Consider the following 25533-nt stretch of genomic DNA (forward strand, 5'->3'; position numbering starts at 1 on the left):
AGTGGAGAGGAAAAACTCCCTTTTAACAGGAAGAAACCTCCACCAGAACCAGAACCAGGCTCAGTGTGAGCAGCCATCTGCCACGACCGACTGGGGGAAAATAAAAACGGATATATATATATTTTTAACCTGGAAGTTGTTCTTACAAATCAGTCTTTTGTTATGCTTTAACTGCAAATCTGCCTGGAAAATGATTTAATCATTAACAAATCCGTGATGGGTATGATAATTTGATTTGAAAGAATCTACCTTTCAGGTTAGCAGAATAACGTTACAGTCAAAAGGGTGGGTGAACATCAAACTCTGGATGCCTCATAGATCCATTAATAAATCATTTCCCTTCTGGGATCAATAAAGTATCTGTAAGTCTGATAACGATAATAAATATCAATAAACAAAATAATCGGATTTACTTTTGTAACGTTATAATTAATTGGAATGCTCTGACAAAATTATTAGATTAGGTGTGAAGCAGAGATGTATAAAAGTTACTGGACACCGGCCCTCGAAGTCTGCTGTTTTGACGCCTGTGCTCCAGACCATTGTGTGTGCTTATGATGCATTATTTAAGGATATGCAGAATTGTGCTCCATCGGAAAAAATTGTCTTTTAATTTGAATTTCCGATCAGGCAAATCTTTATTTTGAAGCGTGCACTCCGGATGTTTCGTCACTTGTATTTCCTGTGGTGGCTGCTGTATGTGTACTTACGGAGCCAAAGGGGTAGATAACATAGCTAGTTTGTACTAAAGGTGACATTTTTTTTTGTCAAACGCGACTCTTCAGTTAATGCTGTGAGGTAGTCCCTTTCTGGATCATGTACCGTCCGGATCAACCTGAGCAGAGGCCACGGCCGCCGTTTGGTCCTTCGTCGCCCTGCGTTCCACACTTCACTCCTCGAGGGCCCTGTCCCTTGCCTCATCTTGGACACTTGCCCCCTAGACCAAGTGAACCGTTTTCGGAGAACCTTTTTCGGTTCAGCGGACCGCCAAGAGGCCCCTTCGTCCGTGTACGTACCTACCTCTTGCAAAGCTAGCTCTGTGGCTAATACCAATGCTTTACTGTTAGCTTTACACAGACAGCAGGTTGCATCTTAACAGCTGTCTGTTCTCTAAGGCAGGAAGCAGCTTCAGCTCTTTTTTTTTTACTCTACATGAAGTGGCTCCTCACGGTTCTGAATATGAAATAACTGAGCATCTCCGCAAACGTTGTTCCTCCAAGATGGGCCTCTTCTATGTTTTGCGACTTCATTCTTACCTCATTGTGTTAGGAGATAGTAACAGCAGGCTAGCAAATGAACACACATTTCATCCAGCACTGAGGCTGAGTTTTTATGAAGATAGGATCCTCTAGTCTGCACCTCCTTAATGGGCTTTAAAATATGTTATTTGAAGTTATTGTGAAGGGTTTAAAGGAAGCTGTAAAGGACTGTGTTTTTCTTTTTAGTTATTCAAAATAATTGACTTTTTCTTAGCAGGGCTTTATGCAAGTCTTAGATTCACAAAATATTATCAGTATAGTCAATAAAAATTAATGTATTAATATTATTTTCCTTTAAAGTAACACTGTATAGGGCTACACATATGAAAACATGCAACAACTTTTGTCAATGTCATGATAATTGTATGACTTGCAATAGATAAAGAATTAATTAAAAGGTATGAATGTCATTCTGCTGTGAGTTTTTAGCAACTATAAATGACTTATAGGGGCATGTGTGTGTTTGTGTGTGTGTATACACACATCTTCAAAAAAGTCAATACGCCCTCATTGACGTACTGAACACAGAAAGGCTCAATATTGTGACAGACAACACACTCCACCAGTTACACCCAAAGAAATGGTAAGCTTGTAAAACTGTTAGTAAGACAGAGGGAGTTCAGAGAAGCCTGAACACCTCCCTGTAATGTATAATGGCAGCGATAGAACCAGAAATGTTTGAAAAATGTGTACAAATCCAGTGGTAGGTGACGGACACATGTAAAGGAGACATGATTTTTTTCGTTTGTTTCTCCTAAAATAACAGGAATATAACATTTGATTGCTTTAATAAATTTCAACATACTTGATTGAACATTCCTTTGAAATGTATTAATATTGTTGCTAATACTAATCCTTTCTTCATTCTTTATGTATCTTTCCTCTCTGTCTAGCTATCTTTATGTGGCATTTACCAAGATCAGTCTTGGGCACCAAGCGGCGAGTTTTGCTCTCTTGACAGCCAAGCCTGCTCAAAACCTGTCCCCTGGTATTGTCGATTCCTGCTGCTTCTAAAGGGGGGGGCCTGAAGCACTTGACCTTTTTTCTCTATTGTTTGATATGAAGTAGAAGAGTTATGGCTGCGGCTGGCAGGAGAGTGAGTGCTACTATTGTCAGGTTGCCACACTTAGTTTCATACCAGTCATTTGTTTTGGTAGCTTTCCTTCCAAAGCCAGTCAGAGCTGTGCAGTGATTTATCTTCAAGTACTCCCACTTTTCTGTAGCTGTATCCATGTACAAATGCATCACTCCAAACGCTGTTCCTACTTGAAGAACACTGAAAACTGCTCTTGAAGATCTGGACGCTGCATATTGCTAAAGTTGATACGAGGGGTTCCCTTCTGAGCATAAGGAAAGTACGTATTGGTAATGCACAAATTGTTTAAGGTTCACAACTCCAGTAATCGCTGACCATTGTCATTGACCTTGCCTACGCCAAAGCATCCAAAGCACAATGGCCAGGTGACATTGGTAGAGCCGACTTTTGCATTTAACCTTTATGTTGCTGGGAATTCTACTAAGAGCGTCTGACGGGTTCTTGTAGAACCCATCCTTGACCTCTGAAGTACCAGCCAAAATGGGAGCATCCTGTGTTCAGCCAAAGAATGAGGAATCGCTCTGAGCTGTTGCTACGTAGTTCTACTGAATTTAGCAACAGCGTCTTCACTGCAAAGCCTACTCCATGTACTCTGGGCTTTTTAAAGACTTTTCCTTGCCAGTAAAGTGTGTAGTCTTTCACCGTGATGGTGCCAGAGTCTGCAAGCCGCATTTCTTCAATATTTATATTTATAAAGACTGTCTTTCTGATGTTGCTGATGTTATTTGGTTTAGAAATCCGGACAGCCTAGTCCAGACATTAAAGGTTCCCAGCTTTAGAGCTGGTCTCCTACTCTGTATGTTGTTGCCTGGTGCAGAGTTTACAGCCCAATGTTTGGATGACTGCTAATCCCCGTGCACCCAACAAGGAAAGCGAGCCGTGATGGGATGGCACCAGATTGACTGGGGGTACCCTTTTAAGACAGGTGACAGCCGTCTAATGGGATCTGACAAAATCCTCCCACCGTCGAGAGTTTAAGGGTGTGTTCACACCAGGAAAGTCCTTTGCTCCGATTGTTTTGGACCGGACCGAAAGCGAACTTTATTTTTTTCATTTGGTGCGGTTTGTTTTCACATTGTACTTTTTGCAAGTGAACTATTACCCGTAAACACGGGTGACGATCATTGTTCTCATTGGACGGAAATGACAGGGGCGGGACAGAGCGCAGACCCAGACATTTAGGAAAACATCTGTAGACACGTCTCCTCTGTTCTGCATATTTGTGCCGTTATTACAGCTGCAATATTATTGTGAGAGTAAAGAGCAGCTCATTCAACACAGACTTTGAGACGGAGAACGCGTGCTGAACGCCAACGTTCTCTACGTGCCTCGTCCCACAACAAGCCAGTAGCGTTGCTAAGCAACACACAGCTTATCAGGTATGATTACCTTACAACACACCTTTGCTACTGGCTACGGTGGCTTTTTATGTCCAAAGAGACGTACGCTTTTTGTAGTTGGTCCAGATCGGGGCCGGTTTGTATTCAGACTATAAGTGAACCGCAACAGAGTCCGTTTGGAAGCGGACCGAGACCACCTCAAAAGTGGGTCTCGGTCCAGTTGTTTGGTCCGGACCAGGGTTCGCTTGAGTGTATTCACACTAAAAGGTCCAGACCAAGGGGGGAAACGAACTCTGGTCCGTTTAAAGCAAACCAAAAGTGGCAAGTGTGAATACACCCTAACAAATATGTGTTATTTTCAATTTTTGGTCCAAATGATATAGTGCTGAAACAATTTCTCAAATAACTCAAGTGACTCAATTTATAAAATTCCTTGAAGCAAATTATCTGCCATGTTATACATGTACAAAGAAATACATTTTGGCAAACGTTATGTACTTGCCGATAAAGAAGAGTAATGACATTATTCGTAGTGGCTACCTGGCAAGTAGAAAAAAACACGAAGCACTACTGCTAGTGTCGGACATGATTGAGATAAAGATAAAAGCACAGCAACAGATGAACAGCTTGAGCTAACAACAGTTTATTTGTTGATGTGCTTCAGCCTTCATTTATGAGATACTTATGAGAGTGAATATTGTTAGTTAAAAAGAAAAAGTGTAGTCATTAGTATGGCTTTCATTTTTTATGGCTAGCACCACACTTCTGCTTTGAAAGCTGTCATTTGTCTTTATTTTCTATAAGTGTAGTATTTGTTTTCAGCTCAGTCAAAATAAGATTTTTGCAAACACTGGACCAGCAGAATAATAATATAGTCTTAATTGAAGCCTGAATAAAGGTTTGCTGTTTACAATAACTTGACAAAACTCAGTTCTTTGTAGCCAAATTTCTAAACTCAAACCTATTTACTTACCCAACTGCTAACATTGAAAAGATCACATTTACTTTTGTAATCTATAAAAACAATATGCAAGATTTAGATTATTTTGTAATGCTAAAATGCTTGTATTTAATGCAACCTCACATATACACAGGGTTCTTGCCAGCTCATTTCAGCATAGCGGGCGCTTTGACTGACATCTGGCCTCCCTCTCCGTATGGTTTTAGTGCATGCGCTGAGTCTGCTCCTGCTTTCTTTCACCCTGTGTGACTGCTAATGGTAAAGTTTCCTAAAATCAGGTCAGCTTCGAAGGGTGGGTATAAACGACCTCATATTATGACGGGCAGGCAGAAGAAAATCCTACCCACCGCTCATAAAAATTCCTGGTAAGAACCCTGATATACATAAAAAAATCAAGCTTAAAATGCATAAAATGCATTTTCATACTTCAAACTTCAGACTTAAAGTCTAGTGTAATACCTGTAAAATTCAGTCAATGTTTACTAATATGCCTCAATTTAAGTTTGATTTTTAATTTTTAAATTGATGTGAAATGTTTTATTTCTCATCTGTGTTTGCTCTTTAGAAAAAGAACGAGATTTTTTCATATTTCAGACTTAAACTAAAGGTGATGTTTGAATCTTTTTGCATTTCAAGCAATGTTATATAAAAACAAATAGAATTTTTACTTGAATTTTCTCTTTCAGATATTCTACTATCATCAGTTGCTACAGCAAAACAGAATTTTTTTGTTCGATTACTCGATTACTAAAATAATCGTTTATAACAGCCCTAAAATGAGCACAAAAATCCAATACAAATTGAGGCTGCTGTAATGATGGTGCTGCTCTGTCGTGTACAAAGAGCAAAGCCCAAAGGTAAAGCTCTCTATATACTAGGTCCATCTGCGACCCTCACGTATGGTCATGAGGTATGGATAATGACGGAACAAGATCCTGGATAAAAGTGGCTGAAATGAGCTTCCTGCATGCAGTAGCTGGGCTCACCCATATGCCCTTTTTCCATTAGTACCTCCTGAGGGTGTTTTGTATCAAGCCAGTTCTACTTTACACGGTTTGGTTTGCTTTCCATTACAATTGAGTACCATCTCAATGTGGGCGAGATTGTCAAAAGCAAGGTGGCCCCACAGTCCGAAAAAGTAACGTGATGCAATTTGTATTTTGCAGCATGGTCTATAGCTTTTGTCAGAGTGAAAGAAAAGCCAGGGAAGGCTGTGGGCGGCACAACGAAGCACTCTGGATAAGTACAAACGAATGTAGGAAGCAATAGAGGGGTATCAAACTGAAGGGTATGAGTTAGAGGATGTGTGGGGGTAAGCTAACACTACCTAATGCTAGCTTGCTAGAGTGGTCATATACACAGTGTACAATGATTTAACAGTTTAAGATATTAGTTATTAGGGCTGGGTATCGATTCAAATTTCAAGAATCGATTTCATTTCGAATCGCAAGATTTAGAATTGACTCTTTTGGATCCGATCTGGTCTGATCTCAAATTGAATTGCTGGTATAAAGGACATTTTTTTAGCTGTTACCTGAATTACACCTCTGTGTAGTTATGCAACATATTGATACTAGTAGTATATTAACATTTAACAGCAAATTAAAAAAGTAATGGTAGTTGATGGTGGCTGTGAGGACCAAAGCATCTCCGTGAATGTTGAGACAGTTGCTTTCATAAACATGCAGTGAGGCAAAATAGCCAAATAAATCCAGGGTAGAAAACAGGATACCAGAGATGCCTACAGCGGCTATTTGGACTAACCTGGTGCATTATTAAAATATGACACAAAAAATTCACCTAAAAGATGTTTCTGTTAAATACAAATGCACTTTTATTTTTATTATTTACATAAGCAAAAACAAAGACATTCTCAGCCAGGGTACAGGTAAACAAAGTGCTGGCTGCTGGCTTCAAAGTTAATAGTTATTGCTCTGGATGTAAATAACAAACAAAAAGGTACAGTACAGTTTACCATTTCTAGACGGCTTGGACAGAAGTTCTTCGTGATGTCGCAACATGGGATTCCTTAGGTTGGTCGTATTTCCACAGTATTTCACTTCCATTCGGCATGTCTTGCAAATCGCTTTGCTTTTGTCAAGCTCACCTTTGTTGTTGTTCTTCCTGTATTGTGGCGGTTGGCAAACAGCTTTGTGGCGCGTTATCGCCACCTCCCAGAGTGGAGCCGTATAATGCTGGCTCACACATTTAAGTTCACAGTGGAAAATACACTTTTTAAAAATCGATCTTTGGTTACATGAATCGGATTTTTAGAAATTAACATGAGAATCGATTCAGAATTGGAAAATCGTTTTTGTTTTTTTTGACACAGCCCTATTAGTTATTATGATATGTATGATGTGACTAGTGATGCCAGTCCCTACCCGATCAGCGACCGACAGTCTTCTAACGTCACGTTTTCAGCACGACTCAGCACACTTGGAACAGCACGCCCACAGGTATTACAATGTAGTATCGCTCCATGTGACCATTACTAATGGAAAAGCCTAATGAGCGAGTAGCGCTGTACCAAACCGCTCCGAGTAGGAACTTGTGAAATAGGGGCATGAAAGATGGGGTGAGAAGCTCTGTCATCTGGGGGAACTCGTAGTGGAGCCGCTGCTCCTCCGCATTGAGGTGGTTCAGGCATCTCATCAGGATGCTACCGGGGTGCCTCCCTTTGAAGGTTTTTTAGGCAGACTCCAACAAAATATTAATAGCATTAAGTTGTTTAGAAATGGTCAGCTGAGAGCTTGGCCATGAACAGAGTAGAAAAGCTAGGTTGACATTGTTTTTTGTGTTACAGTAAAGTTTGTTAGACTGGAGCAAGTTAATACAGTACTAAATAATCTCTGCTTTTGTGTGTCTGCATGAATAGTTGATAAAGTACATACATTTAGAGCTACCTATAGATGTTGAACAACTTTTTGTTTTTTATGCCGACCTATAGTCATGAAATTATTGTAAAAGATATTAAAGCATACTCAAATGACACTTTTGCTTGACGTGCCGTCCATACTTGTCGGTTTGGAGGATTTTTAGCCAACGGCAAGATTTTGTGGTTGCATTTCTTTTCCGTATTTTGGTTTTCCTTCCATAGCGATTAATGGACAACTTGGGCAGTTTATGCACCAGAGAAGGTAAGTTGACATGAACATTTGTTGTTAATAGTACTGTTCTGAACCTCACCTTTTTAAATATTAATGCTGATATTCAGTTAAGACCTTTTCCTCTGCAAACATTACCTACCTATTATGTAAGGTTAGATTATTCCTCACTTTTGTTTTCATCAAAAGATTTTGGTATCATTGTTTTGGCATTTTTATCTTCTTAATTATACCTGGTTAAAGTGTTAAAGAGGTTGAATACATTTGTGTTTCTCATATTTTGCAGGGTAAAATATAAAAACTGGACTGAACCCCCTGAAGAGATTATTTGGTTCTAAAGTTGGTAAAGAAGACTTGAGATGCACTGATATTGCACTGGTTTGTACTGTGGATTACGCAGCACTGGAGAAACCAATGCATGTATAAAAATCTGGACTTTTTATGTGATCATTATTAGCATTATTCACGCGTTTCTAGATAAGCTGTTTTACATTTAGTATCCCTGGTTCTATTGACTTTTTTTTATCAAATGGAACAGCCAACTCAACTGTCCCTCTGCACTCCTTGGATACAGCACCTTGCAAAAGTAGTTATGCCCCTTAAAACTGTTATAGTTTTGAGGATATTGGGATATTATATATACATTGGTTAAAAGAGATTTCTACAACTTCCAAAAAGCATTTACTAAAGAGTAATTTTTGAGAAAAATACTTCTTATGTTTGTGTACTGCCACGTTAATGCTTTTTTCTTCCACATAATTTTGTTTTTGTCAAACATTTTTAATGTACTTATTGTTTAATGCAACCAATGGCTCTATCATGTATTGTGACTTGTTTTAGGTAATTTAAGAATCTTGCAATTGTACCAGTAATGATGTATTTTTTTCCTTTGTGTGAGCTTTTGTAACAACTTTAAAATTACATCCTTGCAACAAAAAATAACCATTTTAAAATGATTATTTGCATGTATTTGTCTTAGTTTAAAACAGACACTTTTTTGCCAAATGTTTTAGCTTGTTTACTTGTTTAACCCACATCTGAACTTAATTGACATCCTAGTCTTTATCCATATGGTTTAATATGATGTTTTGCCACTATTTGTAGCTACAACAGCATTAACCCTTCTGGGAAGGCTTTCCAAATGGTGGCGTGTGTTTATGGAAATTTCTGCCCGTTCTTCTTGAGGTGCCTTTGTGTTCCCTAATTCATAGCAAAGGGGTTCGATCGTGTTGAGGTCAGCACTCAATGCAGCCCTGTTAAGTTCTGTCACATCTAACTCAGCCATCCATTTATATTAGAGCTTTTACAGCATAGTAGCTCTATTTCCTAACAAAAGCTAGTGCTAGAAAAGTTCCAAACTGGTTCTCTTAAAAAAAAACCAGTATTTTCTTTTTATATAGCCTGAGTTCACCTCACCTTTTAATTCTGTGTCTCTATAATTGACAACAATACATGAAGACAGTATAACCACAAAAATTATATTGTATTTCCTTCTGTCCCAGCAAACAGATCCTCTAATATCACAATCCTTCATTTAGTAACACCGTTGTAATCAGTGGTGCTAGTGAAGGCTTGTCACAGTCCTAATCAGCTGCATCTGCATCATCAGCTATTAGCTGCACATGCAGAGCTGGAAAAAGAGTGAAACACAATTTTCAGATCAAGAGTTATTAACACCACCCGGTGATATTTAAACACTAACAGTATTAAATAACAGTTATTAAGTTAATAACTCAAATAACTCAAAACTATTCTGCTCTAAAGGCATGACTGCAATGCGTTGACCTACTTGAACTCTGATAACTGTGATATGATGTTAAGCTAATTTGTCGAGCTAATCTGAAGGCCACATGAAGTGTGAAGGTCTGCATCTACCAGTCCTGCTCTGTGATTTTACGTGACCTACCAGTTCGGGGCTGTTCGCGGTCATTCCCAATCATTTCCACTTTGTTATAATACTACTAACAGGTGACTGGGGAATATTTAGTGCCAAGGAAATGTCATGACAAGACTTAATGCACAGGTAGAATGACACCAAGGTGGAATTCACTGAGCTCCTGAGAGTGACCTATTTGTGGATTTTAAAAACTGGTGGATATGGATTTGAATGGAACACCTGAGTTCATTGATATAAAGGGGTGAATGAATACTTTTGGCAATATAGCATCTTGTCTGGGTTAGAAAAAATGTCCCATGGAACACGATAGAGTTTTTAGCTTTCATGTGATGTTTCTTGTGTTCTTGATTTTATTCTGAATCTATACAAAATCAAAACTATTTTAGTCTTATGTTTTTGATACTTGTGTTGCACATTAAAGCTACTGTCCCTGCTTCCAATGTTGGTTTATATTTTGGTGTAACAAAAAAAACAAAAAAACGGTTACCTGGGTCTAAGCATGAGGTCATGAAAGGATTTTTGAAGCCTGTTGAATTCAAGGTTCTAAGACCTTAGGGTGGAGTATATAACCGTTGCTGTGATGTCACCGTCTGAAAATTAAAACCCATTCATTTAAATTACCGTATGCAACCCAGGTTGTTAATCAAAGCTTCAGATGTGCAAGCATGGATGGGTTTCTGTGGGACATTTTTAATAACATTAATTCATTTCTGTTTATATTTGAGAGTTAATTGACCATCTGGGGACTAAAAGTTCCATGAGTGGTCAAATAACTATTAGCTGCATTAATAGGAAAGTAGATCAGGCTTCCATTAGTGTAGAAACTGAACTCTGACACTGTACAAAGCGTTCCAGAGTTTGATGTTGAACACACTTGTCAGCATATCATAGCATTATATGGACCAGTTGTATTGGGTCATTGCTGTCACATTTGAGAAGCACTTCAACAAATTCTGTGCATTGGCATATGTGTTGGGATGGCTTCTCAGGATTGTGACCATCATGTGGAATTTCATCTCCAAAAAAAATTGTTGCATCTTGGCTTAGGTGGTGACCAAACTGCTGCATCATCAGATTGTTGGGAAGTGCTTATTATATCGAAGCATTTCTTCCTTTGCCACTGAAACACAAGGCATATAAGCTGTGGTTTCTATGGTGGTTACACAAAGTGCAATTCAACAAATTTGCACTTTGACCGGCAGTTTTTATTTTTCTTAGGCGACGTTAAGTAAGTTGTCTCTTAGCCTGACCTTCATCACCCAAAAAAGTTTTATTTACAGCATGGCATAAGTTTAAGAAACACTAATGTAAATTAACTTAAGCAGCCCATGTTATTAATCAAAGCAATGGGTTTCAGTTGGACATTTGTAATATGCCATATCAGTACTCGTTGATCCTTTTAACACCTATACTACCTGTATGTTTTATCCTCTTTTATGCTGAGTTGTCTTTATTTTTACTTTGCATTATGTTCATTTACCCATAGGCATTATTTGTGGCTATATTGATACTATCTTGCATTACTCCAAGCAAAAACATTTCCAAATGTACACAGAACCAAACATGGAGAAGCAGCATTCAGTTCTTATTCCTCACTTATCTGGAACAAACTCCCAGAAGACTATACTCTGAGCTCTTTTAAATCAAGGTTAACGCCCCATTTGTGCAGTTGTCTTTGGGTGTTCTATTTAATCTATTAACTGAAATATCAATCTTAATCTTTAGTCCAACATTTTTCTACAGGCCATTATTATGTCACTGAAATGTGCTTCTCTCTCTTTGTTTTTCTTTCTTATGTTGCATTCATGTAAAGCACTTTGAATCGTTGATAAACTGGCCTTGCTTTACCTCGCCAAATCAAGGATGTTACAAATCACCTGGACTTGATTTAGCAGGAACATACATCTCCAGCACAACATATTTCTCTGTACATGCAAAGAATGACCTGAAATTGGCCATGCTGAGATGAAGGATCGACTTATATGATGGCCTCCAATTACGTCTTTAATTTTGTAATTGGCTGGTCAAGTGGGCTATCCAGAGTATTAATTCTTTGTGATTTACTATGTATTTTCTTAATTTTTGTATGTTTTGTTGAACTTTCCTATTGACGTATACAAGTCTTCTCTGGCAGAGTAAGGCCAATAGTGCATGGTTAAAGTTTTAACAATTAAAACATTATGCATATTTAAAATAAATGACATTTTTTACAGCTTAACCTATTAGGAATTATTTGAAACGAGATGAACTACCGAAATACAATTAGACCCACTTTGTACCCCACATATTACTTTCCCTCATAGTATTTGTTGTTAAAGTTTTATGTTGTATGGCACTATAACATGATTTGTGGATACTGTCAGCCCCATTTTAGCAACTTCTCTATAGACCGTATGACAGTGGGAGGCAACCAGCAGACTGTCCCTTCAACAGAACACCATCAGGCCCCACAGTGGAATCCTGCACCTGTGGAACGCCATCCTCAAGACAACAGGTCTGTGTGTGAAGAGTAACTTAAGCTGGACCAGGAGAAATGATCTACTTTTATTTCCTTACTTGTGTTTGAAATGCATGTTTATTCATTTCTAGTGACCGGGCTGGAGAGGAATTCCTGAGATGCATTGCAGCTAACAAACCTCTACCAGACTATCTGAAAGGGAATATGACATACAATCTGGTTGATGCGTTGAAATCTGCTCAAGACCTGCAAGAAGCACTGAAAGTAGATCTACACTTCCCAAAGCATGTTGTCAGGAACAAGAGCAGAAGCCGAAGTCGAGGCAAAAGTCCGGACAGGTTTCGAGCCAAAAGCCGAGCAAGGAGCAAAAGCCGAGCAAGGAGCAAAAGCCGAGGAAGGAGCAAAAGTCGTGTTCGTGGAAAGAGTCGAGCTAGAAGCAAACCCAGGGTTCGCAGTCGGAGCCGGAGTAAAAAGAATCACAAACGAAGTAAGAGCAAAGTTAGAAGGTCAAAATCCCGGAGTGCCAGTAGTGAAAAGACCCATGGCATGAAAAAAATGAGGAAGAAGAGCCCTGGCCACAGTAGAAGTAGCAGTGTTAGCAGCAGCAGTAACAATTTGACAGGAAATTGTTTATTGGAAGGACTGAAGATGGTCATGAAAAGCAAAGATTTGGAAGAACGGTTACCAGCGCTCAAAGATGCCATCCTCAGTACTCGGGTAAGATTCTTTCACCAACACATTTTTTTATCAGGTTAGATTTTACCAATAAGTAATTTGGCAGAAAAGACCGTTTTGCTGTTAGGAGGCCGGCCAAATACAAGGGTTGGACAATAAACTGAAACACCTGTCATTTTAGTGTGGGAGGTTTCATGGCTAAATTGGACCAGCCTGGTAACCAGTCTTCATTGATCGCACATTGCACCAGTAAGAGCAGAGTGTGAAGGTTCAATTAGCAGGGTAAGAGCACAGTTTTGCTCAAAATATTGAAATGCACACAACATTATGGGTGACATACCAGAGTTCAAAAGAGGACAAATTGTTGGTGCACGTCTTGCTGGTGCATCTGTGACCAAGACAGCAAGTCTTTGTGATGTATCAAGAGCCACGGTATCCAGGGTAATGTCAGCATACCACCAAGAAGGATGAACCACATCCAACAGGATTAACTGTGGATGCAAGAGGAAGCTGTCTGAAAGGGATGTTCGGGTGCTAACCCGGATTGTATCCAAAAAACATAAAACCACGGCTGCCCAAATCACGGCAGAATTAAATGTGCACCTCAACTCTCCTGTTTCCACCAGAACTGTCCATCAGGAGATCCACAGGGTCAATATACACGGCCGGGCTGCTATAGCCAAACCTTTGGTCACTCATGCCAATGCCAAACGTTGGTTCCAATGGTGCAAGGAGCGTAAATCTTGGGATGTGGACAATGTGAAACATGTATTGTTCTCTGATGAGTCCACCTTTACTGTTTTCCCCACATCCAGGAGAGTTACGGTGTGGAGAAGCCCCAAAGAAGCGTACCACCCAGACTGTTGCATGCCCAGAGTGAAGCATGGGGGTGGATCAGTGATGGTTTGGGCTGCCATATCATGGCATTCCCTTGGCCCAATACTTGTGCTAGATGGTCACTGCCAAGGACTACTGAACCATTCTTGAGGACCATGTGCATCCAATGGTTCAAACATTGTATCCTGAAGGCGGTGCCGTGTATCAGGATGACAATGCACCAATACACACAGCAAGACTGGTGAAAGATTGGTTTGATGAACATGAAAGTGAAGTTGAACATCTCCCATGGCCTGCACAGTCACCAGATCTAAATATTATTGAGCCACTTTGGGGTGTTTTGGAGGAGCGAGTCAGGAAACGTTTTCCTCCACCAGTATCACGTAGTGACCTGGTCACTATCCTGCAAGAAGAATGGCTTAAAATCCCTCTGACCACTGTGCAGGACTTGTATATGTCATTCCCAAGATGAATTGACGCTGTCTTGGCCGCAAAAGGAGGCCCTACACCATACTAATAAATGATTGTGGTCTAAAACCAGGTGTTTCACTTTCATTGTCCAACCCCTCTAGAAGTGGGTTATTCACACCTTTACGGATAAGAGCTCCCATATTCTGAGCTGCAGGATTTGACTCCTGCAGCTGAACCAAAGTGACCGCCATTATAAAAGCATTAGCCTGTCATCCATTATTTATGAACTGGACAGTGATCTTTGAGAACCATTCTTCACCACATTCAGCCTCATAAGCACACAAAAACCAAAAGGGAATTGGATTTGAGTGCCACTGATGTCTCACTGTAACTGTTCATTCTTGTGCTGACACGAAACACTTCCTTGGACATCTGCCTTTACCCTTTAGTGCTGGCCACACATTTTTTCATTCCTCGACCAGTGCAGTTACAGGAAAACATGATTTCAAAAATGACATAAAATTTAATTTTACGGATTTTACTCAAGTTACTCTTGGATCACAGAGTGGAAACTCCATTGAATGAGGCAAATAATGTGGCACAGTTACGGTCAAAAGAAAGTACACTCTTTTTCAATTTAATAACACCATGCCATCATAATAATCATTCATTCTCTACCAGGTTATGGAATTATTTAAATCTAACATCAAGTGTTTCCTGTTATGTATTAAACAAAGATAAAGCCAAAATAAAAAAGCTGTGTTTGAAGAACTACGTACAACTCTTATTTACATTTTTTTTTTGTTTCTGCACAGCATTCCTAAGGCTGCACCATTGCATTTTAACCATGTCTTGCATGAACCAGAGTCAGTCAATATTTAAATAATATTTAAATAATAAATGATTGTGGTCTAACACCAGGTGTTTCACTTTCATTGTCCAACCCCAGTAATTCTGAGCTGTTTCTCTGCAGCTAAGTTCTGATTGCTGACATGACCTTGAAGATGAACATGTATCTTACATACTAGTAACATAAATAAAACTCCAAATTAGATAGAGGACATCAAAGAGAATATGCATCTATACTAACAGTTGCACGTTAGTATCAATCCTTACTGTACATTTGATGGATTGGCAAAATATATAAACTAGCAGCTGTTTGCACCAACACATGAAAAAAAACCATTTCTAACAGCTCAACAGAAATTGGCACTTTTAAAGACTACTGTGCTCTCAAAATTCTTCAACTTCTTTATATCAAGGGTCTTTATTACTTAGCAGAGCACATTTTTCCTATAATGACCTACTACAAACGCGATGCATAACCAGACACTAGCCTCTAGCGATGTACCTGAGGAATCTTAGCCCATTCCACATGGGAAAATATCTCTAGTTCATTAATATGTTTGCTTTGAGCCTCAGATGCCTATTTCAAATTCCACCAGAAATTATTAATAATGTTCAATTCAGGTCACTAGGTGACAATATTTTCTCAATGTCAATGTTTTAAAACATATAGGAAATTTCAATATTTTACACACACAGTTTGGATTTTTTGGAAAGTATTGATGTAACTATAACATGACATTTTCTAATTTTTAGAAAACGTACCCTTACTCTACATAACCATAACTATATGAGTGCAAGAACCACTGATAGTTCATACAACATGGAAAAAGTGAAACACTGCAGAGGTTTCATGTTTCCCTTGCTCTGTTGGCAGAAAAATACAATTTCTGTGAAGATAAAAGCTTGCACACTAACCTGAACCATCTCTTTTGGTGCTCTGTGTACTCTTCCTTTCTGCTCCCTTCTCAACTGAAAATAACTTATTAGAAAATGCTTTCTGTAAATGAGGTGTTGTCAAACTCTTCCCAATCAGGAGAACATAAAATCAGCATTCGAGTCAATTGCAAAGGATATTCTTGAAATGATAAATTTAGAGGGTAGGTGCATGTATAGTGATAGTTGGAAAGAAGTGGATGGAACGCACTAACACACCTACATTGTGTTACTCATTTTGGCAGGAAGTGTACAAGTCAAAGGCGAAGCAACAGCTTCATTTGGTGCTGACACTGAAAGTCCAATATTTCCATCAAAGATGTCTCTAAATACATTCCATGTTTTCTCTCGTGTTATATGCTTTAATGACGGACATAAACGAGGCGAGGCCGGTGAGAGTATGAGAAGCTAGCAGCAATTGTGGTATTTTGTTTAAAGGCCTATTTCAAACAAACATGAAGTACCTGACACATTTAAATATATTTATTTTCAACTGCTAAGAAGTCAATAAAGATCCAAATGTAATCTAACCTAAATATTTTAACAATCCTTTAGACAATGTTTGCAAAGATTTTAAATAATCGTATGAAAGGGTGAGCTTATCAACATGTTCTGCAGTCAGGCTTCTCTCTTTTTTGAGGTGATGTTCCCAGCATCAACATCAAGGAATAAAGATGACTGAATTATTCATTTCCAAATATAATCTCCAGCTGTTCGGTAAGAAATTAAAGTTAAATAAAACTATCCCGTTGTGTAGCTGAACCTTAATCGCAACCTAGCTGAATTTCTCTGTAACACATGAAACACTGAAATTAACCAAACATTAGTCATTATTTATCATCTGACTGAATTATATCTGTATTTTACTTCCACTTGGAAATGAAAGCCAGTGGGAGTTTGAAAACAATGTGCCCTGGAAGTTGGGCTTTCTCTCCAGGAAAGGGTCATCCCTCCTTGGTGCCAAGTGGTCTTGCTGCCAGGGGTTTTTGCGAGCCCTAGGTCATCTCGGGACCTGTTCCTGTGCTTTGCCTGCACGGCTGGGGGTGGCCCTGTGGCTGGGTTTGGGAACGGGCTTGGCGCCCTGCATCTCGCTTTCCTTATTTGACCTGGGGGCTGCTGTTCCTGTGTCTTGCTGGCACCTTCTTCTGTGCTGGCCATATTGCTGACCTGGGGTGCTGTTTGACTGGCTTCCTGGGACTGCTGCTGCCTTTCGGAGCCACTCTATTTTCCCTGTGTTGCTCATAGGTGTTGTGGATTGCAGGCCTTCTACTGTCCTTGCCACATTTACAAATTTGCGTGGGTGACAACCTCGCACTCACACACACTTACTCAACGCACCTATCTCTACACACACCCACGCACTAACACAAAATTACTCAAATGGTTGAAGGTCATACAAACACAGGTTACTATAACATCGAGTCGCCTGCGCACTCTGATGCTGGATTGAATCTGGAATTAATAAAATTAATCATGCAATTAGGATACTGTCTTTTGATATCTTTTGTACAGCACAAATTCCCTAGCACATGTAGGCAACCATCTGCTCTAAATGGTATGCCTGAAATGCCCCTATAGGACACATTAAAAAAATAAAATACAGTGTAAAGTTTCCATTCACTTCGAAGCACATTGCCATTAAATGTTGTAGAGATGAGCTGCAGTCTCTCAACGTTCCTTCCTTTTAAACAGCAGCATTGTTCAGGTCTGTTATCAAAAATGTGAGCTCCACTCATGAACATGTTCATTTGAATTTCAAATTAAACCCTATGGAAAAGGATTGTGATGTACTTCTACTACATATGTTTGTGAAGCCAGAGAAGCAAATATTTAAGGCAATATGGTGGTCTGCATCTAAAATACTCATTGGTCATAACGTCTCCTGGAACCCTACTTCAAAAAATCCAAACTTCTTTTCAAGTACAGAAATTGGTGTATTGTGAAAAAAATGTGAAGGTAAAACCGTAAAGCATGAAATCTCATGGGTTTGTAAGATAAGTATTGCACTCACAAGAAATGACTGAAATGGACTTTGTTCAGACAGTTACCAGACCACTTAAATATTTCCACTTATTTACTATAATTAATTGTTTTTGTTTTTTTTCACAGGCCTCCAATAAAACCAAAAAGGTGGAGAGTTTTTCAGCTGAGCACAAAATTCAAAAGCATGACAGCCAGGACAACTCAACATTGCTGGAAAGCGACAGCATGTTGCTTCCTCATGATAGAGTTGGCAGTGACTTTTCTTGGCTCAAGGACAAAAGTCAGGAGGACATCTCGGTACAGAAAGCCAAGGAGCTGGAAGATGAAGAGTCTTTCTTGTATGGAGCTGAAGCATTTTCTCAGAATTCAGGCCATGTCAAAGTTGAAAAAATGAATTGTTCTAGTGTTGGCAGTCAGCAGAACATGCCTTTGTTCAGTGGGTTCAGTAATCTGGTTGATCCTAAAAAAACCCAGCAGATGGCGTTATCTGCTTTTTCCTCTGTTAGTCTGGACAGTATGGAGTGTGAGAAAATCAAGAATATATTAAGTAGTCTAAGTGGAACATCAGATATTGGCAAGATGTTGATGAAGACTCAAGGCCGAAAGGAGGGTAATGATGTGTCCCCTGCACTATTCAGTTCAGACACTGCAGTGGCGACACTGAGTGATCCAAACGTACGAAAAGCTTTGGAGTCTCTCCAATCTCTGATCAAAGGTTAGCAACTTTTAATTTTACTGACTTGTCTGTTACAACAGGTTTGACATTTTTCAGCATCCAGCCAATTAGCTTTTTTTTTTAGCAGCTATAGCTACATATTTGACACTAATGCCGCTCAGTTTATCTTCCAGGAATTTATGCAGCTCTGCTGAACAAAGCAAAGAGTGCACATAAAAAACAAAAATGTAACAGTAAAACAAATTTAAATTAAAGGCAAAATAAAGGAAAATGCCAATAATAATAATTTCAACCTTGTCTCATGCCATAGCTATTTTTCAGGGTTTTTTTTTCTTTACATTGAAATGTATTTTGTCTAATTTTCTTAAGCAACAAAGGAGAAACGGACTAGAAGTAACGACCAGACTTCATCTGATACACTGAAGGTACCGTGGACATGAAAAAAAAACATCCAAATGTTGAAACTCTTTCTGTCCTACATGTTCTTAAAATTAAACCTTGTGATTTACAGGCAGGTGGCCATGAAGAGAAGAAAAGAGACAAAATGAGACAAATTGAATCCATGGCAAAAGAACTGGAAGAGTTGCTAAGACACGAAGGTAACATGTTTTCCCTGTAGGTTTCTTCATTTCGTGCACATTATTTCCTCCACAATTTGCAGTATTTCTTGTCTGCTTCCAGGACTGGGTTTTATTTCTCCAGTTGTTGGGTTTTTCTGCCAGAAATGTCAGGAGTTCATTAGTGATTGGAATTCTGCTGAGACCCATGCAACAAGCCACCAAAGTGTGAGTATCTTTGTGCTGGATGTTCTTATTCTGTCTTGTAAATGTGGCTGTGGCCATTATTAGGAGATCAAGCTATCTGCACAGGTTTGTGGTGCACATTTCATTGGACACTAAAACATGTGGAGCCCAATGACTTCTATTGCATATTTGTATGTTGTTAACGTCATGTGAAGTTGTCCTGAATTAAAGGGCTACTTCACACAAAACTTGAGACCACTTTAGATCTTCTCTAGTTGTTAATGGAAAAAAACAAAATGCACCGTAATAAATTCACTTAACAAGGAGAACGGTGAGAATCAAAGTAGCAATTTTATTAATTCTTGCGAGAATTGAGAACGGACAGCGGATACAACCAAACCAGTGTCTCAGTCTGCCCGCTACGCTGCAGACAGGAACACACAGACCTTTTACAGATCTTGACAGGCTGAGAATGTAGTTCACAATACAGAGGAGACGGGGAGATAAAACAGTCCTAGAGCATCAGATGCTTAAAAGGTCAACATGATGTGACGCCCTGGAGAGAAGAGAGGTATCTTCTCTTGGGTAAACAATCATATCAGAGGAAGGCCCTGCATTCCTGGCATCTCTTAAGTGTGGCATGGTGAGCTGGCAAGAGTAGATCTAGTCTGAACTGGACATTTCATGGACAACAAGTTGATTTAGGACACACATAGAACAAGAGATACTAAACAGGATGACCTATTTGAATTTTTCCACGATCACTAGTTCACAATCTAAAATACTTTGATTGATAAAATCTGGAATGGGTAAAATAACCTGAACAGAAATTCTTTAAACACAATAAACGTACTGTCCAATTAGTCTGCTGTGTTGTGATTATATGATTCTTGCAAAAATCCTAGCTGGCAGACTTGAAGGTGTCCTTCTGAAACTCATTCACCCAGAGCAGACCGGCTTTGTAGCAGGCAGGCAGATATCCAGTAATATGCGACGTGTCTTCAGTGTTTCTGACAGCGAAATACAAGGGTTGGACAATGAAACTGAAACACCTGTCATTTTATGTGGGAGGTTTCATGGCTAAATTGGACCAGCCTGGTAGCCAGTCTTCATTGATCGCACATTGCACCAGTAAGAGCAGAGTGTGAAGGTTCAATTAGCAGGGTAAGAGCACAGTTTTACTCAAAATATTGAAATGCACACAACATTATGGGTGACATACCAGAGTTCAAAAGAGGACAAATTGTTGGTGCACGTCTTGCTGGCGCATCTGTGACCAAGACAGCAAATCTTTGTGATGTATCAAGAGCGACGGTATCCAGGGTAATGTCAGCATACCACCAAGAAGGATGAACCACATCCAACAGGATTAACTGTGGACGCAAGAGGAAGCTGTCTGAAAGGGATGTTCGGGTGCTAACCAGGATTGTATCCAAAAAACATAAAACCACGGCTGCCCAAATCATGGCAAAATTAAATGTGCACCTCAACTCTCCTGTTTCCACCAGAACTGTCCATCAGGAGCTCCACAGGGTCAATATACACGGCCGGACTGCTATAGCCAAACCTTTGGTCACTCATGCCAATGCCAAACGTTGGTTTCAATGGTGCAAGGAGCACAAATCTTGGGCTGTGGACAATGTGAAACATGTATTGTTCTCTGATGAATCCACCTTTACTGTTTTCCCCACATCTGGGAGAGTTACGGTGTGGAGAAGCCCCAAAGAAGCGTACCACCCAGACTGTTGCATGCCCAGAGTGAAGCATGGAGGTGGATCAGTGATGGTTTGGGCTGCCATATCATGGAATTCCCTTGGCACAATACTTGTGCTAGATGGGTGTGTCACTGCCAAGGACTACCGAACCATTCTTGAGGACCATGGGCATCCAATGGTTCAAACATTGTATCCTGAAGGCGGTGCCGTGTATCAGGATGACAATGCACCAATACACACAGCAAGACTGGTGAAAGATTGGTTTGATGAACATGAAAGTGAAGTTGAACATCTCCCATGGCCTGCACAGTCACCAGATCTAAATATTATTGAGCCACTTTGGGGTGTTTTGGAGGAGCGAGTCAGGAAACGTTTTCCTCCACCAGTATCACGTAGTGACCTGGCCACTATCCTGCAAGAAGAATGACTTAAAATCCCTCTGACCACTGTGCAGAACTTGTATATGTCATTCCTAAGATGAATTGATGCTGTATTGGCTGCAAAAGGAGGCCCTACACCATACTAATAAATTATTGTGGTCTAAAACCAGGTGTTTCAGTTTCATTGTCCAACCCCTGTAATCTCGAACCCAAAGTATTTTTTCTAGATCCACAAAAAGCGTTTAACAGAATAGAGTATAATTTCTTGTATACATCTCTTCAAAGGTTTGCATTCAGTTCAGTCTTCTGCTCTTGGTTTACTATTCTATATGCAGCGCCACACGTGTCAGTGCAAAACTAATAAGGTCATGTCTAGCTTCTTTCCCCTATTACGTAGTACTGGACAAGGGGGCCCTTTAAGCCCCCTTTTATTTGATATTGTTATTGAACCTTTGGCAATCAAGATTAGGGACTTGGCTCACTTCCTCGTTATACAAAGAAGTGGGCAAGTGAACAAATTGTCTCTTTATGCCGACGACCTCCTTTTTCTTTCAAAACCCAGTACTACAATCCCAATTGCTCTAAATCTTATAGAAAAATTCAGGCAAGCATCTGGCTAAAGACTAAATTTATCCAAAAGTGTATTATTCCCAATGAATGCTTAATTAAAGCTTGACAAATTACTTTTAATAGCTTCCCCTTTACAGTCAACAATGATGGTGTGTTTGTGTAACATATTACAATTACAAGTACAATTGCTTGTTGAATAAAAATGTTACTAAAGCTCTAAACAAGGCCAAACTGGATATGGAAAAGTAGTCAAAGCTCCCTCTTTCTCTTGTAGGAAGAATCAATTCGGTAAAGATGACAATTATGCCAAGGTTCTTATATTTGTTTCAAACTATACCTAGTCTTCATTCCTAACAATTTAAAGAATTGAACAAATATATTTCTATGTTCATCTGCCACACTACCTGCCAGTGGTGGTGTCGCTGCCTGCTGGTATATTTGTGGTCCTCGGTGTCCGGGGCAGCGTATTTTGGTGTGTGCTGGCTGACTCTTCTTGGCTGCTTGCCCAGGCCTGGACCCCTGTGCTCTGTCGAGCGTCTGCTTGGGGAGTGATATGTCCCGAGGTCTTGGGTCTCTGGGTCCATGGCTGGATCTGCTTGGGCGTAGACGGCTGATGGCAGGGCCTGAGGGCTTGTTGCTGCAGCTTCATGAGGCTTCTTCACTGTGGCTGCTGGGTCGTTCCCCAGGGACTGTCCCCCACTCTCATCTGGGGGGGGTTGCGGTACTCCTGGCGGTGTGCTCTGGGGGTCTTTGGATATCTGTGGCTTGGTTCTCCTCTGTATTTCTCTCAGTTCCAAGGGGGCAGGTCTGTGGCTCCTCACACTTGCTATTGCATATTTTTGTGGAGAAACCTTGTATACACAAGCGCTTTCACACTCAGACCCACAGGTGTGAGTGCATTCATAAGTACCTTGCACTTTTTGGTAAAAAAGCTGTTAATATGAATGTTTCTGCAGGTCTAGAAGCAAACGGTATTATCTTGAATTCTCTTCATCCTTCTTTCTTTCCTCTCTATTTCGTGCTTCCTTTTTTTTTCTTTTTCTTTCTGTCTCCGTGTCCATAACAATTGAAATAATCCGAAAGCAGTTTCTAAAACCATGTCTTTTATAAATATCAAGCAGAGCTTTAAAGCGTTGTGAAAGTAAATGTGTTGGGCTTTTTCTTGGCACTCAGACAACAATTCTGAGCGCTACTCTGCCACACAGGACACGTTAAAAAAGGAAAAAAGCTGCCCCTCCAACTCATAAACTGTAGGTAGGAAAATGTTAGGTCCCATTTAAAGATTGAAGTTTTGAAACATACTGTCAGTATAACCTGGCAGCCATTTCTTTCATATTTTGAACCTGAATTCTCTTTAAAGTAACATCTTGCCCAGCAACCCCCCTCACTTTCTTTTTTTTTTTTGTTATTTTCTTTCCCCCCTCCGTTGAACCCGATCTCTGTTAGCACCTGGTGTTGGGATTGTAATGCCCTGTGTATTATTTTGTTTCTGAATCAATAAAAAGATTTGAATAATAATAAAAACACAATAAAAAATTTAAAATAAATTAAAAAACATTCATTTTATCACTTTTGAACATTTGTAGATAGCAAAAAAATATATAAATTATGTAATATCACGCTATCCACCCTAGAATAATTGTATATGGATTACTGATTGGATAGATGGATGGGCAATTCAAAACTGCATTATAAATAGTCAACTGGTTAATAGTTTTTGTAGTGGTATCTATATGTGATTTTGTAGAAAATGTTGGACCTACAGATAAAAATGTCCATTCAGTCTGCAAAAGTATAGAATGTTAATTTAGAAAATGTGTTGGAACCTTTCAGAACATAAGATCCCAGCAGCTGTGTTAAGAGGCTAATTCATTTTACACACAGACTTTGGACAGTGTGTGATAGACTTTCATATTATAAAGTGAAAACAATGCTGGATTTATGCTCAGGTGTTGCAGGCACATTGCTAAACTGTAGCAGTGCAGCTTATGCATTAACTACTGACCTTTCTGTTGCTATGCTATGGTGCTGTACTTTTAATGTCAGCTCTTACACTTAAACCATCATAGAAAGTAAACTGCTGGTGTTCTAAGATTTGCAAGATGATGAAGAAAAAGCAGCTTCCATGGTGTTTACTTCACATGTGACTCGGTCCTCAACATGCAGCCAGTGTACATGTGCTCTACACTGTTCTAGGAAGCCGAAATGAAAACATGAGTTTGTGAATGGTGTGTGGCTAAAATGTTACACCTCAAGCTCTCTCAGTTTACTGGGTTTATTAGGCTTCATTTGGCAACTAAAATTTCAAAATGTTTCCTATTGATAGTAAAATGTCTGTTTTATTCAACCCAGCCTGATGTGTTGTCTTTTTACTTCTTTTAGCAGTTGGAAAAAAATGCTAAAGACATTAAAGGCCACAGCCAGCAACACAGCAGCACCAGCAGTCAACACTCCCATTCAGCTTCTAAGACTGACAGAGACCTCAAGAGGAATTTGATGAATGAGAAGGATCAAAGAAGCACGCACCATGACAGCAGGTCTGAGCAGGGAAATATCTGCTTAAAAGAAGAGATGAAAAAGGAGAGGATGCTTATAACTGTCAGCCGAGGACTAACACCTCCACCTCAGAGCATCACAGTGAAACAGGAGAAAAAGGAGCATGGGAAAGGCAATGAAAAAATAAACGGCAGTGATAAATCATCTAAAGACAACAGAGAAAAACACCAGATTGAAAAAGCTGTGAGCAGTTACAGCAGTGAAGATGACAAATCGTCTAAAAACAAAAAATTGAAAAAGAGAAAGAAAAAGGAAAAAAAGAAGAAAAAAAAGAAGGATTGAGGTTTGTAGAATACTCTATAGAGTATACAAGTCTCTGGAGAAATTTAGAGGTCTTAGATTTCTTCCAAAAAACTGCTTCTGTATTTGTTGCCATTTTGTTATTCTAATCTGAAGTTGGCATTCATCTTAAATATTTGAAATCTTAGATTCAGTCGGGCGTGTTGGTAAGTTCCCCTGTTGGCTCTAAAGCAGAGTCCAGCAGAGAGTCTGTGTGATTGGTAGTGAGAAGAATGCCAATAGGATCTTAGGAGATAGATTTAACACTGGTCCAGTTTATGTATTTTTACATCACAATTTGCAAACCGTTGTCACATTTATGTTTGATTTCTAATTCTTCTTTCTGGTCCTATTTTTATTGAAACTCCAAGATGTCTTCATCTTATGATACTGTAAATAAGAAATACAGATATGTTCACGTTTTAATAAAACTTGTGAGAAAGTCAGATGTAATTGTTGTTGTGGTGTTATCATTGTCATTTATGCAGAATAATGTTACTGCCTTGTTTAAATCCTCGATAGTTCTGATTTAATTGGCAGGTTGGAATAACGGCTGTGGTTCCACATTTGTAAACTTTGGTCATATGAAGGCACCACATACACTAGATCTAATGAAATCCTGTTACAATGCCAGGGTTATATGAAAACCACCTTAGATCATACTCATTCCAAAATGTAACATACATGCATGTAACACTATACACTATATACTCTATAAGTCAACTGTAATACAAATCTGCTGGGGGCAAGGATGTCAAAAGTATAATGCAGTTGTCACAGCAGGGGCTACACTGAAGAATCTTTGTTT

The 25533-nt window shown here is 39.4% G+C and overlaps 1 protein-coding gene across 2 annotated transcripts; it reads left to right on the top strand.

The window, feature by feature from the left end:
- Positions 1-666: 666 nt before the first annotated feature.
- On the top strand, positions 667-25171 carry si:ch211-195b21.5. Of its 2 annotated transcripts, none has more exons than XM_047351468.1 (8): positions 667-1008; positions 12024-12154; positions 12250-12835; positions 17933-18521; positions 18852-18907; positions 18994-19081; positions 19164-19267; positions 24276-25171. In XM_047351468.1, exons 1-8 carry the CDS (start codon positions 817-819, stop codon positions 24726-24728), a joined length of 2199 nt encoding a protein of 732 aa, XP_047207424.1. In that variant the 5' UTR covers positions 667-816; the 3' UTR covers positions 24729-25171. The 2 variants fall into 2 exon arrangements, with proteins under 2 accessions (XP_047207424.1, XP_047207422.1); XM_047351466.1 differs by having other exon boundaries at positions 668-1008; positions 24273-25171.
- Positions 25172-25533: the final 362 nt, after the last annotated feature.

The sequence above is a fragment of the Girardinichthys multiradiatus genome, chromosome 22, assembly GCF_021462225.1.
Source record: "Girardinichthys multiradiatus isolate DD_20200921_A chromosome 22, DD_fGirMul_XY1, whole genome shotgun sequence".
NCBI lineage: Eukaryota > Metazoa > Chordata > Actinopteri > Cyprinodontiformes > Goodeidae > Girardinichthys > Girardinichthys multiradiatus.

What these genes read in the sequence shown, in the direction of transcription:
- si:ch211-195b21.5 (XM_047351466.1), top strand. Translation starts at nt 817, where the DNA reads ATGTACCGTCCGGATCAACCTGAGCAGAGGCCACGGCCGCCGTTTGGT. An exon ending in CGCCATCCTCAAGACAACAG is followed by an intron (nt 12,155 to 12,249) that starts GTCTGTGTGTGA and finishes ATTCATTTCTAG; the next exon opens with TGACCGGGCTGGAGAGGAAT. An exon ending in TCTCCAATCTCTGATCAAAG is followed by an intron (nt 18,522 to 18,851) that starts GTTAGCAACTTT and finishes AATTTTCTTAAG; the next exon opens with CAACAAAGGAGAAACGGACT.